Here is a 21,012-nt window from a genome sequence, read left to right on the forward strand (position 1 = left end):
GTGCAAAAAGGCAATAGGAAAAAAGTGGGGACTAAAACCAAAAATTGTGCATTGGCTATACACGGCAGTGGTTAGACCTATAATGCTATATGGTGTTGTAGTCTGGTGGCCGGCACTTCAGAAACCGACTGGTTTAGATAAAGTTCAGCGTATGGCGTGTTTGTGTATTTCAGGCGCATTCAGCAAGACAGGAACAAATTCCCTTAATGTCATGATGCATCTATTGCCTTTAGACATTTTGGCCAAACAGTCAGCTGCAACAACGGCTGTGCGGTTGCGCGAACTATCGCTGTGGTCGGAAAATGGTTACGGTCACAGTTCTGTCCTCAAAATAATGTCAGATGTGCCTAACGTAGTGGATTACACTTTGGCGAGTCCACTTTTCGACAAAAAGTTTGAGACTCTAATCCCCAACAGTGAGGCGTGGTGCACACATACCCCGGGGAATAAAGAATATATAGATTTCTACACTGATGGCTCCAAATTGGATGGACAAGTGGGTTTCGGAGTATATTCTAATGATCTGGAACTTCAAATAGCGAAAAGATTACCTAATCACTGTAGTGTTTTTCAGGCTGAAATATTAGCAATAAGAGAGGTGGCGAATTGGCTGAGAAGTAATGTTCCAAAAAATGTGGGCATTAATATATACTCAGACAGTCAACCTGCAATAAAATCCTTGGACTCTGTGTTCCTCAACTCGAAAACGGCCATCGATTACCGCAAATCTCTCAATGAGATGGCTGAGCAGTACAATATTCACCTAATATGGGTGCCTGGCCATAGGAACATTCCGGGGAACTGCGAAGCGGATGAGTTGGCAAGGCTAGGGACTACCTTACATATTCCAGGGGAACTAGAATTTGTTGGTATGCCCCTAGCTACCTGCAAGCTCATGCTGCGTGAGAAGGCTGTTATGATGGCAAATGTTCGATGGGAGAATTGCAAGGGTTGTAACGACACCAAGCAAATATGGCCCCATTTCAACTTAAACCGCACACTAGATATGCTAATGTTCTCGAGACGTCAGGTATCACTCCTGATATCTGCTATAACGGGTCGCTGCCTGATAGGAGATTTTGCAAAAACTATTGGCGCGAAGTATAATGACTATTGTATGAGCTGTCATGATGCGGAGGAAAAAGAATCAATTAAACACCTCTTGTGTGAGTGTCCTGCATTTTGTGTAAAGCGCAAGCAACTTTTAGGAGCATATAGCTTCAGATTACTGGCGGATCTGGAAAACGTTAACTTAAGCAGTCTGCTAATATTTTTGGAACAATCTGGTTGGTTCAACAAAGAAAAATAATCAAGAAGGTTCAGCGGTTAAAACTAGAAGTGTCCATATGTAATAGGTACTTTTAGTTAATGTGGTATCACAATGGACTGAATAGTCTAAGTGAGCCTGAATCTTAATCGGGCTGCCACTTTAACCTAACCTAACCTAACCTATTTATACAAATCTTGGCACTTAGAATTATTGATTATTCAGTGGAAATATACTAATTCATATTCAACGAATGGAGTTTAGAACTATGGGGCTCACTAACGCACGCAAATCTTTCTTTGTACAATCGATCTTCACTTTTACCAATACTTTTACTTTCTTTGAGATGCAGATCTTTCTTAATTCCTATTGGTGGTCATTTGACTCAATTCCTGAGTTCATGTATTTTGTCTACATACAAAACAATGTATGCAATCCCAACTGGAAACTCCAAACCAATGAAAAGTGTCGAATGCCACCAACATCTAATTAGAACTCTACTGAGTGCATTCAACTCAGTCACTACCAAGTGTGTGACTGACCTGCGTCAATAAAACAAAATATGAATGCACTGAAAATGCAAGTGTATCAAAACAGAGTACAGTATGCTAATAGGAATGCATGTGTGAGTGATGATAAAGGGGGAAGAAGTGGAATGTTTGTTTGGTCACACTACACCCTCGCCCTTAAGAGAAATGTACACAATTTGGATATTTCATAGAACAAATTGGGTACATTTTTGAAATATTATATTTATTGTGTTGTATTGTAGCGCTTTGTTTACAAGTTTGTGCTTTACTTTACAGAATTTTCTTTGATATGTGATACTAGATATAAGTGGCTTGATAAGTGATATTTTTTTAAAGACTACGTACATACTCGTATTAGAAATATTAAGATCAACTTTGGTATTTTTTAACAAATTTTTGTGTACAGTTTTTTCTTTATTATCTATTTGTAGTGTTACATTTGAATTATCTATATTTTATATTCTATAGGCACCATGGTAAGGAGGCTGATTTTTTCTTCTATTTTCCTTTTTCACTAAAACTAAATCACCTATTCTGAGGTCTATCCTATTTGTATTTGTTAAAGAATTCTCTCTTAATTTCACTTGTTCTACTAGTTTTGATGCATTTTCAATAGAAATTTTTAGACTCAATTTCAGCTCGTTTGCGTAATTACATAGACCAAGAAAATATAGAGACATACCTTGATAATTCACCATGGTTTTGTTTATTTGCAGTGCGCAGTCATTTCACTCAATTGCGCAGTCAAGTGACTCAATTTCTTTTTGGAAAACGAGAATAACCGTATAAATTAGTAAATTTGCATTACAAGGGTGTGGATGAATAGTATTTTATAAACTTTCACAATATTTGAGAACAAAGGAAAGAAAACAAATTAAAGCCAAATTAAAGAATCACTCAATTGCAGACGAAAAAGAGCCATCTACGGTGTGCAGACAAACTACAGCGCTGTGAATTCACTTGAGATGTCTATATCTTCCTTGGTCTATGGTAATTATCTAAGTCATAAACCTTTCCAGCGTTCATTATGTTTTCCCCTGGTATTGTTGGTAATTTACCCAAAATTAGTTCAAATGGTGAATACCCTCTATCAACATGTGGTGTTATGTTATATGCGTTTTGGACATCACCTTGGCCTCGCAAGAACTGAATGAAATGATATCTGAGAGGCAGGTTTTAAGTGAACACAGCTTCTCAGATCATCGCTACATCAGTTTCAAATTTGATGTTCATGCCACTAAGACCACATTTCCGCCAAATGTTAGGAAAGCTGACTGGAATAGGTATAGGGAATCGTTCAATATGATGATACCGGAAATAACAGAGACAAATATGAGAAATGTGCAAGATATCGAACATGTAGTGGAGCGGATTACTAAGGCCTTCAACATCTCACTGAAAGCTGCCTGCCCTAGAGGGAAGCCAAGGGGGGAAATCGACCACCATGGTGGTCTACGGAATTAAGTAATATGAGGAAATCCTGCAGGAAGCTCTTTAACAAGGCAAAGTCCACTAGAGCCCCTGAGGATTGGGACGCTTACCAGAAGAATCTGAGAGGATACAAGCGAGAACTGAGAAATGCTCAGCATAACTCTTGGAATGATTACTGCAGCAGTATTGAGAATACGTCCGAGGCTTCCAGACTACGGAAGGTTCTAGCATCCACAAACTCCGCTCCAGGTTTCATTAAAACATCGGAGGGCAATTGGACAACATCCAGTGAGGAGACGCTGGAGGTACTATTGGACACACATTTTCCTGGAAATCAGACGGTTGAACCAGGTTCTGGCGGTGCCACAGTTGCTCAGCGGTCGTTTCCTATCGAGGAAATTGTATCGGAATCTAGAATAAGATGGGCGTTAAATAGCTTTGGACCATTCAAAACCCCCGGACCTGATGGAATTACTCCGGCGGAGTTACAAGCAGTGACTGACAAAATTATCCCCTGGTTGTCGGCGATATATAAAGGATGTATCAACTTATCATATATCCCAGGAAAGTGGAGGGAAACAAAAGTCGTTTTCATACCTATAACGGGAAAAGCCTCTCACTCGAGTGCGAAGGATTTCGACCAATCAGCTTATCCTCATTCCTACTTAAGACTCTGGAGAGGATGATAGATATTTATCTTAGAACTAGCATCGATTCAAGTTTGTTCTCGAAACGACAGCATGCATACTCGAAGGGCAGGTCTACTGAGACCGCATCACATGAACTAGTCAGCTTTATGGAAAGCTCACTATCTGTCACATAATACACAATCGTGGCGTTTCTAGACATCGAAGGGGCGTTCAATCCGAGCTCGATATTAAATGGATTGACATCTCTGATCCATGCATACTTAGGCTGTTAAACGATCTTCTAATGAAGAGTCGTATTTCAGCCACACTAGGACAAGCAAACATACAAAGGTATGTGAACAGAGGCACTCCCCAAGGAGGAGTTCTATCACCTCTTCTTTGGAATGTTGCTATAAATAACCTTCTGGTTACCCTAGAAAAAGAAAGGATAAAAGTGGTGGCGTACGCAGATTATGTGGCGCTAGCAGTCAGGGGCTAATTCCCATCCACAATCAGAGATATCTTGGCGTTATTTTGGACAGGAAGCTGAATTTTAGGCTTAATATTGAAGAAAGGGTGAGAAAAGCCACGATAGCTTTGTACTCGTGCAAAAAGGCAATAGGGAAAAAGTGGGGACTAAAACCAAAAATTGTGCATTGGCTATACACGGCAGTGGTTAGACCTATAATGCTATATGGTGTTGTAGTCTGGTGGCCGGCACTTCAGAAACCGACTGGTTTAGATAAAGTTCAGCGTATGGCGTGTGTGTGTATCTCAGGCGCATTCAGCAAGACAGGAACAAATTCCCATAATGTCATGCTGCATCTATTGCCTTTAGACATTTTGGCCAAACAGTCAGCTGCAACAATGGCTGTGCGGTTGCGCGAGCTATCGCTGTGGTCGGAAAACAGTTACGGTCACAGTTCGGTCCTCAAAATAATGCCAGGTGTGCCTAACGTAGTCGATTACATTTTGGCGAGTCCACTTTTCGACAAAAAGTTTGAGACTAATCGCCAACAGTGGGGCGTGGTGCACGCAGACCCCGGGGGAATAAAGAATATATATGGATTTCTACACTGATGGTTCCAAATTGGATGGACAATTGGGTTTCGGAGTATATTCTAATGATCTGGAACTTCGAATAGCGAAAAGATTACCTAATCACTGTAGTGTTTTTCAGGCTGAAATATTAGCAATAAGAGAGGTGGCGAATTGGCTGAGAAGTAATGTTCCAAAAAATTTGGGCATTTATATATACTCAGACAGTCAACCTGCAATAAAATCCTTGGACTCTGTGTTCCTCAACTCGAAAACGGCCATCGACTGCCGCAAATCTCTCAATGAGATGGCTGAGCAGTACAATATTCACCTAATATGGGTGCCTGGCCATAGGAACATACCGGGGAACTGCGAAGCGGATGAGTTGGCAAGGCTAGGGACTACCTTACATATTCCAGGGGAACTAGAATCTGTTGAAATGCCCCTGGCTACCTGCAAGCTCATGCTGCGTGAGAAGGCTGTTATGATGGCAAATGTTCCATGGGAGAATTGCAAGGGCTGTAACGACACCAAGCAAATATGGCCCCGTTTAAACTTAAACCGCACACTACTCCTGATATCGGCTATAACGGGTCTCTGCCTGATAGGCGATTTTGCAAAAACTATAGGCACGAAGTATAGACAAGTCGACTAGGAAACAATAGTCATTAGTATGAGCTGTCATGATGCGGAGGAAAAGGAATCAATGTAAAGCGCAAGCCACTTTTAGGAGCATATAGCTTCAGATTACTGGCGGATCTGGAAAACGTTAACTTAAGCAGTCTGCTAATGTTTTTGGAACAATCTGGTTGGTTCAACAAAGAAAAATAATCAAGAAGGTTCAGCGGTTAAGACTAGAAGTGCCCATATGTAATAGGTGCTTTTAGTTAATGTGGTATTACAATGGACTGAATAGTCTAAGTGAGCCTGAATCTTAATCGGGCTGCCACGTTAACCTAACCTAACCTATGTTATATGCGAATGCATAATACCAATTATCGTTATTTATAAAAGACAAGAAGTATTCATTTAGAACTCTATGGTTTCTTTCGACTGTGCCCAAGGTTTCGTGGTGATATGGTGTTGAAAATCTTTGTTCAATCCATAATAGTTTGCACATTTCGCTCATTAAATCGTTCACGAATTCAGTGCCTCTAACGGATTTCAAAGTTTTGAATATCCCATATCGCAAAATTAGGTTTTCATTCAAACATTTTGCTATCGACTTGGCTTCTTTAGTCTCCATAGGAACAGCTATGACATACTTAGTCAACTCACATTGCATTGTCAATATGTGGCGATAATTGTTTCAGGGTCGTAAGGGGCCTACTGTGTCAATGACAACTACACTGAAACTGTCTGTTGGTGTATCCGTTTTCATTAACGGTTCTTTTGTGTGTTTTATTTTCTAGTTTCTTTGGCATAAGACACAAGTTGACGCATATTTTTACCATTTTAAACATATTCTTCCATACATATTTTTGTTTTAATTTTAAAATTATTTTTCTCACTCCAAAATGACCTCCGCATGGTCTATCGTGATATAATTTAATTAGTTCTAATTGTTCCGGATTACTTATTATCTCTCGAGGTTTTTCATATAATAAAATACTGACGTCATTATTCTTCAAATAATAATTCATTTCTTCTCTAAATTTCGCTAGCGTTATTATTTTAAATAGTTCGTCACCTTTTTCTAGTGCGAAAGTTTTAATATTCATTCTGCTTAACTCAGATGATAGCTTCTCCCAAAGATTACCTACAGTTTGTCAAGAAAGTGTTTTGACAATGGGATAAAAATTATGTTTTGTTCCAAAATTAAATATAATGAAATTTTAAAAAAATATTTTATTATGTATTTTGCAAATTAAAAATTTAATAAAATATTTAATATTTCAATTATTTCTAGAATTTGAAATATTTGGCAATGTCAAAAGACTTTCTTGACATACTGTATGTAATAGGGATTATTACTACATCTTACGCACGATTCGTTTTCAGAATGATTAATACTCAATTTCCTAGTCGACTTGTCTATAATAAATTTAAATCTTCTCGCGCGTTTAATATCATTAATAGATGTACATTCCCAAACTTTGAGTTGATCAGACTCATTATGAGAAGACATCTCTTTTTCATTACCATGCATGTATTCCTTTTCATTATAATTTTCATTTATGCGCATTTTCCTTTCCATTCCTCAAGTTATCAGCAGCGATTTCTTGACTTTTTCATCTATTTCCTGATGTATCATTGATTTTAATGTATCGGAGTCTATCTTTATACGCGATAATGCATCAGCGTTTGTATTATTCATTCCTTTCTTAAATACGATTTCAAAATCATAATCTGATAGTTCTAGTCTAATTCGAGTTAATTTGGAACTTGGGTTCTTGAGAGAAAACAAAGAAACTAGGGGACGATGGTCTGTAACCACAATAAATTTTCTACAATATAAATATGGATGGAAAAATTGAATTCCTAATAATTCTTTCTCTATGACGTTTGTTTTTCTCATATCTATCAATCGGTTTGCGTAAGAAATTGGCCTATCATAACCTATTTCCGTTGTTAATATGAACGGTTAGTCGAAATCGTGGTATTGCAAAATTGTAATCCCACTAATTCAACTTGTTCTTAAGTGTTTCGAAAGCTTCCTGACACTGCTGTGTCCATTCAAATTTATTATTCCTATTCAACAAGGCATTCAATCACGATATAACAGCTTTTCTGTTAAAATCTTCAATGAAATATAGACGTTTCACCATTATTTGAGAAAAAACTCCTTTCCTAAAATTCCATTCAATAGTTACATTTTACACAAGAATAATGCCATCAAAATTAGGTTTTTACGAAATGTAGATCAAGCATGTAAAAATTTTTCAATATAGTTTCCAAATCATCTTCATTTTTTTATTTCAAACAAGTTACTAGCCAAAAAATTCAAGCAGTGAGAGTTACTTTATGCAAACTGGTAAAAGTAAAAAGTATTAATCGACATTAAGCGCAGTTTACAAAAAAATCAACTTCCTTACTGCAGGAAAAGTTTCAGTCATAAGAGCATATTTTTTTTACAACTTACTTAAAGATTTAATTGGATTAAATATTGGTCCATTTTAATTATTTAAAACAGTATTATACTTATTTCTATGTATATATATTTTTTTTTAGGCATTTCTTTTTTTTGTAATAATAATTTTTATTATTTTTTAATTAATAATTGGTTATATGTTTGTTACATTCTTCTACATTTTTTTTTTTGATTATTTAACTATTTTTAAGACTACTTGCTATGTTGTTGGGGAATGGTAAATGATGAAATTCATTCCATTGTCGTCTTTTTCGGTACGTTTTGTGATGTCGCCCAGGGTTTCATATTCATAGATAATATCTGGCGGTTCTCCTACCGGTTGGTTTTACTTTCTTCTCGTTCCATTCCAATAGGGACAGATATAATTTACGCACTATATAGCTTAAGGGGACATAACGTTCACATACTAGTATGGATTTTGAATGTTGAATGCGATTTCGTCCACATGATGTAGGTCATACTTCTTAGCTGAATTCAATACTGGTTATGCTGGTTAAATTATTTAGAGTCAAACCAGGATCCATAAGTCCGCAAGATCGAAGTCCTCAGAATGGAAGTCAAATGGTCTTCCTTCTTCAGATTTGATGACGACAGGATCGAAGTCCGCAGGATCGCCATGTAATGTTTGCCGTGTGGAGGCAGGTGTTCAAAAAAAGAAAAAGATTTAAATTGAGGATCCTAAATCCCTGCCTACCCGTGTTTGGCCGGCGCTTAAGAGCGCCACAGATCAGCACGCACTATACAGTGCCACTTCAACAGAGAAAAAAAGCCGGTTGATTAGGCTCTGTGTAATATTTTTCTGACTTTATTTTGAAAAAATGCATTCAATTTATACAAATTTTGGGACTTAGACTTATTGATTATTGAGTGGAAATATACTAATACATATTCAACTAATGGAGTCTAGAACTATGGGACTCACTAACACACGCATATCTTTCTTTGTAAAATCGATCTTTACTTTTACCAATACTTTTACTTTCTTTGAGATGCAGGTCTTTCTTAATTCCTATTGGTGGTCTTTTGACTCGATTCTGAGTTCATGTATTTAGTCTACATACAAAACAATGTATGCAATCCCAACTGAAAACTATAAACCAATGAAAAGTGTCTCTCTCTCTCTGAATAAAATATCACAACATATATATGTTTACTCGATACACGTATTATTTTTGTGAAACATTCATGCCCCAAACATAATATATTCTCACATATTAACATATGTGTCCCAAACATTTAGAGTTAGTTTAGGAACATTACATGTTTGCACTTAAATATATTGTGTTTAAAAATTGTGCCCGAAACACATTTTGTTTATATCGGAACATATGAAAAACATCCCAGCTTCGTCCAAACACCACATGTTTTCAACGTTGGATTATTCCCTCTCAGTAATGCTGGTACTGGTAAGACTGGCACTGCAAAATTTACATTTATGTGTGTAAATATAACAATAGCGATATGCGGTAAGCGAACACATGTTTACATGCATTTCTTATTGGAAGACCAAATTTCGCGACTGGCTAGCGCCTGTCGCCAAATTACAATATGTGTTTATTCAATACTAAGTATTGACATCACAAACACTCGGAAATAGAAAAAAATAAATTTCTGCCGACAATACTACGTTCGCACTAGGTACGAAATATTCGTAAAAGAGGATTTTGGCCGAAATCATCCTAGATTTACAGTATGCTAATATCGGCTGGCAGCCAGCCACTGGCTCGTAGCCAGCCGCTGGCTCGTAGAGAATTTTAACAAAATCTCTTTCAAAATCCCCTATACTGTGTTGTGCAACTGTGGTTTTAGTACTAAAAATTAGCTTTTTGCTGCAACCCTGCCCCAATTTTCATTGTAGATGAATGTGTGTGTGCACATACGGGCTTGTGTTTGTTTTGATATATTTGAGAAGTTTTTATGTTGGTTAAAAACGAACCGAACACACAAAAAATTATCACCAACATTTTTTCAATTAATCACTTAATTGAATTTGGAAACGGATTCAATTAATATGTTAATTGATTCAATTAATTATTTAATCAAATCCGAATAAAAACCAATTAAAAGAATGATTGATATTTGTTACGTTTCCAATTAAAATATTAATTGATTCAATCAATTTGTTAATCAATTCGGAAATAATTTTCAATTACAAACGTAATTGTAAATTTTTCCGTTTCCAATTATACATGTGATTGATCCACCACCTTTGTGATTGAAATTTAATAATTTTGAGCGACGGAAAGAGCGAAAAGAGAACAAAAGAATGGGTATTTATTCAACAATGTATGATGGAGGGGTCAGTCTGTGGAAGCAACTCGTAACGAACGGAACAATCTGGTTGGTTCAGCGAAGAAAAATAATCGAGAAGGTTCAGCGGTTAAAACTAGAAGTGCCCATATGTAATAGGTACTTTTAGTTAATGTGGTATCACAATGGACTGAATAGTCTAAGTGAGCCTGAATCTTAATCGGGCTGCCACTTTAACCTAACCTAACCTAACGAACGGTTGGTTCTTTGGTTTTCGCGTAATTTGAAAAACATGATTGGCGACATTCAGTCTGCTGCATTCAAAATGTGTGCATAAATATTTTCAACGCAACAACAAATCATAGCAAAGGATTGAAAGAAATAAAGTGTGCAACAACAAATGGCCACGTGGTAAAGGTTTGCAAAAATATATGACAGAACGCATTTGAAATTACCTGTGTTTGTGTTTTGTGGTATTGTAAAAATGGAAAACAATCTACGTTTATTGATGGTAAGAAATTGTGAAATGTGAATACCGCTTTCCATTGAAGCATGTTTACATTAAACGGACTAAAATAATATATTTGTAATTCATTTCTTTAAGTGACCAATTTTATTTAGTGAAATTGACCAATCAATCCCATCAACTCCATCATTTTATCAAATATATAAGAATATGTTTACAATCAAAAGGTGGGTACCGTATTGATCTTTTAAAATTATAATTTTTTTCACTCCTAGTTTTCTTAAAACCAAGAGCGGTATGGGTTTGTTGGAAGATTCACCTTGATGTTGCGAAGTAGCGTTGGCATTAAATTGCAAGACAGCCTTTTTCAGTTTGAACCCAAGTAGAGAGCAGTATATCTGATATACAAACTAATGAGCAGAATTATGTAATGGTAAACAAGTTCTTTCTTTTGGATTTAAAAATATGAAAAATATCCAAAAATTATAAAAATATGTATTTTCCATTTATATTTTTTTTCTATTTCAAGATTTTGCAAAGTATCATCAATATAATACCAAATATTACATTGTTTTGCCATTATTTTTGTCTTTGATTGGTTCAAATTTTAATAGACGATTTCAATGTGTGGAAATTTTGGAAAGGAATTGTTACTAAAACTAAATTACCGAGCTCCTTAATACATCTTTTTATGCTAAACGACTACAGCGACCGGACATATCCCCCAACGGGCATATCGTCCAAAACGATATTCGGGCGTTATGTCCTCGCCCAATTTTAGTTTGGGCTTTATGTCCTCCCTCATCGCGACCATAAGCCCCATAAAAAATGTGGGTGTTATGACCGTTTGAATATAGTTGAATATAAAGAATATTTTACTTCATCTATCCATTAATTTTTTTAATTAATAGGTAGATATGCCTTTTATAGACAAATATCGAATACTGTTTTTATTTCATATACTGGAAGAAGAGGTAAGACTAGCATATCTTGGCTTCATCGTTTGTTTTAATTGATTTAGGCTGGATCGGAATTTTTGACCTTTTTTCTTCTCAGCGTACGACAGAAATGGAAAAGCGGCTAAAGTGGCACTACGATGACCTATTTCGCTCGTGAAATAGGTCGGTTTAAACTCAAAGACATTTAAATTAATATATTAAAACATGAAAATTGAAATATTTTAAACTGAAAACTGGAACGAGATGAGATGATTCGCGATTTATTTCAAGTACCCATCAGCAGCACATCGCGCGCGAATACTTTTTTAAATTCAACACATTCAGTTCGTCCTCAAGTTCTTGCATCTTTCGTTTTATTAACTTGTTTTAAAAAATTAATACAGTACTGACATGTCGTTCGTAACCTTCGTAAATATTAGTAATTTCTTGTACCCATAAGATGAAATGGAACGACCGAAAAAGGGACATCAATAAAATAAAAGCATATCCATCATCCATATTATTTATTATTTCAGTTACTGGGGTGGAACACAAAGAGACTGTATGCCAAATCGGCTTCCATAATAGTTGTTTGCTAAAAATATCTTTTCCGGCACATTTTCTTTTCATTCATATGTCCCGATTTGGCAAATAGTACTATGAGTTCTTGGGGGCTTTGTGCGTTTGGCACCGTTTTCTACTTAATTCTCATAGCATTTTCTTATAGACGACGAGATCTGCACTGTCTTTCGTACGTATTTAGTTAACCAAAATTGGGGATCAAAACTACTTCATTTGTATTCCAACATTAATTTTCCCCATAAAATATTGGTCGTTTTGACCGCTTTTTTTTGGGACATATGACCGCGATGAGGGAGGACATAAAGTCCAAACTAAAATTGGGCGATGTGACTGCCCCAATGGAGGTCATAACGCCCAAAAATCATTTTGGCCGATATGTCCGTTGGGGGATATGTCCGATCGCCATATTTTTCTGAATATAAATTATTGAAGATTTTTTATAAGAAACGCATATTTTCTTTTTGATTTCAGATTTTGTGGGCGCAATATATATATTTTTTGATTGAAATTTATTGCCCATGTCAATTAATAATTAAATTGAATCAATCAAATAGTTGATTGATTTTTGTCGCGAAATTATTTAAAATTTTAATTGATTCAATTAAAACTGTGATTGAATTTTATGACAAAAACCAATCACATTTTTAATTGATTCAATCACACAATTAATTGATTCCGCGAAAAAATTCAATTAAATTTTTAATTGAAAATCCTGTTGGTTTTCAATCAAAATGGGTGATTGATACTATCATTTTCGTGATTGAAGACATTTCAATTAAAAAAATGATTGAATCCGCAATTTTCGTGATTGAAATAAAAAAAAAACATTTTTGTGTGAACTCAACGTTTAATTCCATGTTAAACTCAGGGATCCACCGTGGTACAATGGTTAGCATGCCCGCCTTGCATACACAAGGTCGTGGGTTCGATTCCTGCTTCGACCGAACACCAAAAAGTTTTTCAGCGGTGGATTATCCAACCTCACTAATGCTGGTGACATTTCTGAGGGTTTCAAAGCTTCTCTAAGTGGTTTCACTGCAATGTGGAACGACGTTCGGACTCGGCTATAAAAAGGAGGTCCCTTGTCATTGAGCTTAACATGGAATCGGGCAGCCCTCAATGATAAGAGAGAAGTTCACCAATGTGGTATCACAATGGACTGAATAGTCTAAGTGAGCCTGATACATCGGGCTGCCACCTAACCTAACCTAACCTATGTTAAACTCATAATATTCACCGTGAACTGAAAAGTGTCCTAATGTTTACTTTTTCTACTTGTAAACAAAAAACAACTGTTAAATCCTCAAATCAACGAAATCTTGTTATTTTGCTAATCCGAACACTTGAGATTTGTAAAGAGATTTTAGTTCTAAATAGCCTAGTTCTAAATAGTTTTCGTGCCTAGTGCAATCGTAGTAGTGTATTTGCAGTCGCGGAAACATGTTTCGCTTACCGCCTATCGCTATAGTTATATTTACACATTATTTCTGATATAAAGTCAGCAAAATCTCATACAGAACCAAAAATGCGAAAACTTAGCGGAATTTTTTCCTTTTGTGGTTTTTTTCGGGTCGAAAAATTTACAAAAAAACGCATAGTCCGAAATTAGAGCGTGTTAAGTATTTCCCTATGTTGATATTAGTTGCATAACATGGTGCCGTTTGCAACGTGAATTAAGAAATAATTTAAATAAACAAATAATTTGTTAATTCACGTTACAAACGGCACCATGTTATGCAACTAATCTCAACATAGGGAAAGGCTTAACACGCTCTAATTTCGTAATATATTTTTGTTCGGAAACTATATAAAGAACCAAAGGAGTAGCAGATCATTGGCCAAGGAAAAATTACATTTTCATTTTCTAATAGCAAGCAGCAACCAACTCAAATGTATATTTGAATGTAAATTATATATGTGAAATAAGATATGTATTGAATAAATATAATTAAAATATTGGTTTAATACAGTGAATGCAATATAACTTCATCTACAAATGAAACAATCTTATTTGTTTGATCGTTATATTGCATAAAGTGACTTTGTATTTGTTTCAATAACAAGATTATTTTCTAAAATAAATAGTGCACATTCTTCTTATTTTTCAAGTAAAGGACAAGGTGTGTGTGTTATTGCGTGTAACAACATAGGCCAAGGAAGGTATAGACAACGAAAGTGAATTCACACCGCTGTAGTTTGACAGCACACCGTAGATGGTACTTTTTCGTCTGCAAATGAGTGATTTTTTAATTTGGCTTTAATTTGTTTTCTTTCCTTTGTTCTCTTGATGAAACGCCAAATATTGAAAAAAAAACGTATAAAATTCTATACATCCACTCCTTTCTTGTAATGCAAATTGACTGATTTGTACGGTAATTCTCGTTTTCCAACAAGAAATTTAGTCACTTGACAGCGCAATTGAGTGTAATGACTCCGCACTGCAAATAAACAAACCATGGTGAATTATCAAAATATGTCTCTATATTTTCTTGGTCTATGCTACAGTGTTGCCAGGTTGCGGGTTTCCCCCCAAATTTACGGGTTTTTATCACGTTTAGGGGGATTTTTAGGGGTAACATTTATTTGGGGGGGTTTTTGGGGGTAAAAAAGTATCTTAGACCTTATAAAGTGGAGCAATTCTCAACCAAATTCGGAACAATTCTGGCATGAATTTTGAGAAAAAAGTCAACCCATATTCCCAAATATAAGCAAATATGCAATACCATTATCTTCGTTATATATTTCAAACTCTTCTGTCGAAAGGGCATTTTTAATATTTGACACAATTAAAAACAAATTAAGAAATAATGTTTTAACTTAGCAGCTGAAAGCATTTTAATAATCTATTTATTTTCTGAACTTTAATTTTTGTTTCCTTGTTTATTTCTATTATTTATACATTATAAACCTTTTTTATCTAATTTGATTTAAAAGATTTATACATTGAATTATTTTGTTTTGCTTGCTTTTTTTAATTTATAGAAATATTGTATTATCACACCCAAGAAAAAATTCTTTCCTCAGGGACGAAATTTTGAAAAATCCAAATTCCCTTTTGTTATAAAGTATTTTCTTGAAGAGCAAATTTTATTTTTTCTTTACTTCAAAAGAAAACTTAGTTTGTCTAAAATTTCGTTTCTATTTGTGTTAAATTTAATTTTTAAAGTGAATCGCTACAGAATTTTTCCACGAAATTTAGGACCCCTTTTTGTACTATTTACATTCTTAAATTTTTTTGGGGGTTTTTGAAAAAAGTCTAGACCATTTTAGGGTTTTTTTCTTAAGATTTGGGGGGAAGAATCAAAAATCACCTGTCAACACTGCTATGGTAACAACATAAATCAATATCGCTCCCCGATTATATACCGCTGTTTATTGCCCAAATAAACACCGCTTTACGAAATAAACGAAATTTTACTAGTTTAGTTCATTTTGCAAAGGGGGAAATGGCTTCACTGTTTATTTAGTGAAGTAAATCCAAATCGAGACGAAAATGAGTGACTACCGTTTGTTCGCAATTGCTTATAACTTTGCCATTTTTCGGTCGTTTTTCTTCTAGTTGGTTTTATAACTTACGTTAGAGTATCATCTATACGACCATGAAGAGACACAATATTTTGTTCAATGGTTAGTGCTTTTCCGGCGGAAAAGGGTCACTGTAAAGCATTATTTTCTTGAAAATTTGCATTTTTGGCATCGATATTTGAACCACTTAATTTATCACAGATCCAATTATATTTGTGTTAAATTTAATTTTTAAAGTGAATCGCTACAGAATTTTTCCACGAAATTTAGGACCCCTTTTTGTACTATTTACATTCTTAAATTTTTTTGGGGGTTTTTGAAAAAAGTCTAGACCATTTTAGGGTTTTTTTCTTAAGATTTGGGGGGAAGAATCAAAAATCACCTGTCAACACTGCTATGGTAACAACATAAATCAATATCGCTCCCCGATTATATACCGCTGTTTATTGCCCAAATAAACACCGCTTTACGAAATAAACGAAATTTTACTAGTTTAGTTCATTTTGCAAAGGGGGAAAAGGCTTCACTGTTTATTTAGTGAAGTAAATCCAAATCGAGACGAAAATGAGTGACTACCGTTTGTTCGCAATTGCTTATAACTTTGTCATTTTTCGGTCGTTTTTCTTCTAGTTGGTTTTATAACTTACGTTAGAGTATCATCTATACGACCATGAAGAGACACAATATTTTGTTCAATGGTTAGTACTTTTCCGGCGGAAAAGGGTCACTGTAAAGCATTATTTTCTTGAAAATTTGCATTTTTGGCATCGATATTTGAACCACTTAATTTATCACAGATCCAATTATACACGATTATTCGTCATCATTTAAGTGCCAACAACGATATAATCGGACATTTCTAACTCGAGATATAATTTGTTTAGTGAAAAAGAGCGAAAAACTAAAAATAACGGGATATCTCAAAAACTGTTCCATAATTTTTTTTTTACATTTTTTTCGAATTTAGCGGTTACAACTAGAAGTGCCAATATGTACAATGTACTTTTGTTGTAGAAGTACCCCATATTCATAAAAGTAAACGTAAACTTTAAACCTACTTTTACCATACAAATTCCTTCCATAAACTTTCAATAAATTATTATGAATACATAAAATTTTGTATAATGGATAATAGATATTTCCAATATAACGGCAAAATATATAAACAGAAAAGAGGGTTGCCGATGGGATCACCAGCCTCCCCCATTGTAGCAGACATACTGATGGAAAAACTACTGGACGAAAGTTTGAAAAAACTCACACAAAAACCGAAGATAATAACGAAATATGTAGACGACTTATTTGCTACCACACCCAAAAAAAGTGAACCCACCGTTGAAGATAATGTAGGTTTATTTTAGAAAATTTTAACTAAAATAGTTTTCTAATTGCAACATGTTACAAATAAGTTAATACTTTTTGTCAAATTGAAGAAAATTTATTAAAACTAATTAATTTTTTTCTCTTGTTTAATAAAATTCCATATGTTGAAAGAAAAAATTGGATTTAAAAATTGTTAAAATGTCTTTAGCGCTATACGAAGTTCATGACAGGTACAATTTTAGTAAAATGTACTCATTTGAGAGACTTATGAACTCAATTTAAGCAAACTTCTGCCATTTTAGGAAAATATGAACTATATTATTTTTTAGTAAAATTGTGTAAAACTTTTTTTCTTATTTTTAGTTCACGTCATTAAAGTTAGCAAAAAAATATTCAAATAAGGAACATTTACTCATATTGTGCAAAGTATAACTAAAATCAACTAAACTTCATGAACTAAAATAAAGTTCAGTTGGCATTAGAGCCCCTTTTTTCTGGATGCATTAAGGAAACTGAAATAGAAGGAACTTTGACAACACTTAACAATTTCCACAGCAACATCCGATTTACTATGGAACTGGAAGAAAACAGAAAATTACCATATTTGGATATATCAATACTTAGAAATAAGGAAAATATAGCTTTGAACTGGTATAAAAAAAAACGGCGTCAGGAAGAATTATGAATTTCTATTCTAAATATCCAAAAAGGATAATTATAAATACAGCCCAAAATCTAATTGATAGGGTTCTTTCCATCAGTGACCAACGATTCCATCAAGACAACAAGAAAAAAACTACAAAAGATACTAGAAAAGAATAATTTCCCTAAGAGTCTTATTAAGAATTTAATAAATTCTTTTAAGCCACGCACGGAAAAACGAGACGACGACAAGCCGGAAAAAATCTTCAAATCATTAATATATATACCAGGCATATCGGAAAGAGCATCAACATCCAATATTTTTGACAAGAACAAATATGTCTTAGCACATAAATCAAATAATACGGATAGAAAATTATTTATGTTAGCAACATCAAGGACGAAATCCCTAAAACGGAAACACCGAACGTGATTTATGAAATTCCATGCGAAGGAAGTTCAGTAGAAAAATGTGAAATGGTGTAATTGGAACCACAAAAAATAAACTGAAAACAAGAATATCAGGCCACAAATCCGACATAAAAACTCTCAACAATTCCAAACTACAAAAAACCGCGTTAGCAACCCACTGTGCAACAACCAATAATGTCCACATATTACAACAAGAACACAATACCAACAAAAGATACACATTAGAAATAGTGCATATTAATAATGTACAGACACATGATATGCAAAAACGATCACCGACAGACGAAATACAAGTCGAACAACAACATCAACCAACAGTGCAATAGGGAAAGCTGACGAGAGCAGTGATGCTTCACTAGCTGTAATAAGAATTTTTTGTGAATAGTAATTATCTTATATGTAAGTGGGAGGTAATCGTTACGTCTTAACATTTATGTTCTGATGTTTAGAATAAGATGTTTTTAATGTACTATGTATTCGAAATTTATGTTAATTGTTTAATTTAATTAATTAATATCAATATATGGTTATAGATCATATACCTCTGGGGAAGCAATTCAGCGAAAATTGCGAAATATCAGGACTGATGAATTGAATAAATAAATAATAAAACAAAAAGATCTCAAGCTTGGCAAAAATATAAAATATTATTTAAACAAAAAAAGATCGAATAAAAAACAAAATAACTCAAGTTAAGCACTCATAGTTTTCATTTACATCTCTATATTCATAAAATCATACAAATCGATATGACAAAATCGGCTGTAGTTCCAAATAAAAATATGTAATCATTTTTAACATTAAAAACCAATGAAATTAAAGAAAAAAGAAACGTATTAAATATTATTTTCGCTTTAAAAAAAGCAAATTAACAAATTAGTAAAGCACATAGTGCTGTAGAAAGTTTATTTACTGGTGAAATTGAAAGAAAAAAAGAAATGTATTAAACTTTATTTTCACTTTAAAACAAGAAAACTAATAAGCACATAATGCTGTAGAAAGATTCTTTTCTTGTGAAACTGAAAAAAAAGAAGTTCAAAATGTCAAATCCCAATAATGTAATACGGCCACCTGTTCTTAACGTACCCCCAACTAATAATGACCCAAAACCTAATCCTAATAACTCGTCTAATGTTGAACGAAATTTTAATTTGACGGATCGGATAGAATGTTGCAGAAGTCTTTAGGATCGAACACGATGTAATGTAGACGACCAAAAAATGGTCAGATGCAATATCTAAAAACTTTCGAAGCATCATTAATGGTGTTTTCTTTTCTGAAAAAAGGGCTTTGCCCTCATTTTGTCTGTACAGAATGCGCATTTTTAAAATGTTACCAACCTAATGCTAATGCAACCTAAATGCTATCATTTCAGCGGGCAGAAAAGAATTCAAAGAAGGAAACAGGGCAATCGCAGCACTCTCGTTTGTAGGCAGTGCTGAAAATGCCCTTAATTTGCCTCTATGCCTGGCGCTATTTTCACAACAGAATGCGAAGCCTTTTCGCATTTTTGCCTGCTTTTTTTAGAAAAGAACCTAAAAAGTAAATTTTCCGGGCAAAATGCAAAAAAAGTGCGCACTTTTTACAAGAAAAGAAAACGCCATAAGTTTAGTAGGAAAAAAGACTGGGAGCCTTTTCTCTGCTACCTGCAATCGGTTGGGGGGTTCGTGTCTTCCTCCGCCTAAACTATATTTCCATCACATTAATTATTATTATAGACTCCCTTTTTTTAAACTATTGACACTAACATGGGCCTTAGATCTAACGAAGTAAACATTAGATCAACTTATCAAAGATTGCAGTTATATTAGAGAAAAAGAACCTAACCGAAAAATGGTATTTACCGCATCGAAAGAAAAAAAATTTTCATCTCAGATATTATTGAGAGAACTGCCTCATGACCCACGCCTACCAATGCTCTAATGGCCATTACTTTAGATTTTAGAGCCCCAAAGACCTTATTCCATTTTTATACCTTTACATTTTTAATAGAAAACATTCAAAATTCGTTTACAGCTCCATTGCTGGTAATATATATATATATTTTTGAATTTCAAATTATATCCATATAAAAACAATTCATTTTAGAATTATAAGTAGATAAATTTTAGCATTAAGAATCAAGTTTTATTTAGAACAATTTTTACATAGACTAGTTCAAAATATATAGCAAATTATATTTAAAACCCTAATTAGTACCATATACGCTTTATACGTTCAAAATAGATATCTATCGCATTTTAAAATGTAAATATTTTCTCAAACAGTAATTTCCTTATTCGACCTTGATTAAAACATTAGTTCCCTTAATGGGTTAATCATACAAAATATCTTAAATTGCGATCTTTGCTTTTACGCTTTTTGTTATTGTTGTTGTATCAAAAATTTACTATCATTCATGATATTCATTCCTGGAGAGAAAATAGGACATTACATGAGAGCAATATTAAAGTATAACACTTTTGGTGTACGCTGTTTATCAATGATTATTTTGTTTTTTGAACGAATATTGTTATACACATTTGTGCACCGGTTGTTGTTATTGTTCTAGTCGAGACAATAGTAAGACAAAAATGAAAACAAAAGCTTGGGAATATTATTGCTTTCTTGTTATGCCATAGTCAATGAATATACACTCGAGAAAACTAATCAGTGCAAGAAACATATTTTTCACCATTTTCGAAAAACAAAAATAATTTATAAGACTCACCAGTGTTTCGGGATCATGTAGAAGGCCTTCCAATGTCTCAATTCAGATGCTGTATGGAATAAATGTTTAGCCTATTTCTTGCATTAACAATGATACAGTTTGTATTGTTGCAATTTTTTCCCTTAATGCGACATTCTCCTTCGGGGTAGTAAGTTCAG

At 34.2% G+C, this 21,012-nt stretch overlaps 1 protein-coding gene across 5 annotated transcripts in view; it reads left to right on the forward strand.

Moving 5' to 3' along the window:
• Positions 1 to 21,012, forward strand: part of LOC142232660 (protein ABHD18) — a gene marked incomplete in the record, with an annotated part of 369,540 nt that overhangs the window by 204,065 nt on the left and 144,463 nt on the right. The window contains 1 exon segment of one of the 5 annotated variants that reach the window (XM_075303307.1): positions 17,434 to 18,840. Within the exon segment in view, the coding sequence (XP_075159422.1) occupies positions 17,434 to 17,446 (13 nt within the window). 5 annotated transcript variants of the gene reach the window in all.

The sequence above is a fragment of the Haematobia irritans genome, chromosome 4, assembly GCF_050003625.1.
Source record: "Haematobia irritans isolate KBUSLIRL chromosome 4, ASM5000362v1, whole genome shotgun sequence".
NCBI lineage: Eukaryota > Metazoa > Arthropoda > Insecta > Diptera > Muscidae > Haematobia > Haematobia irritans.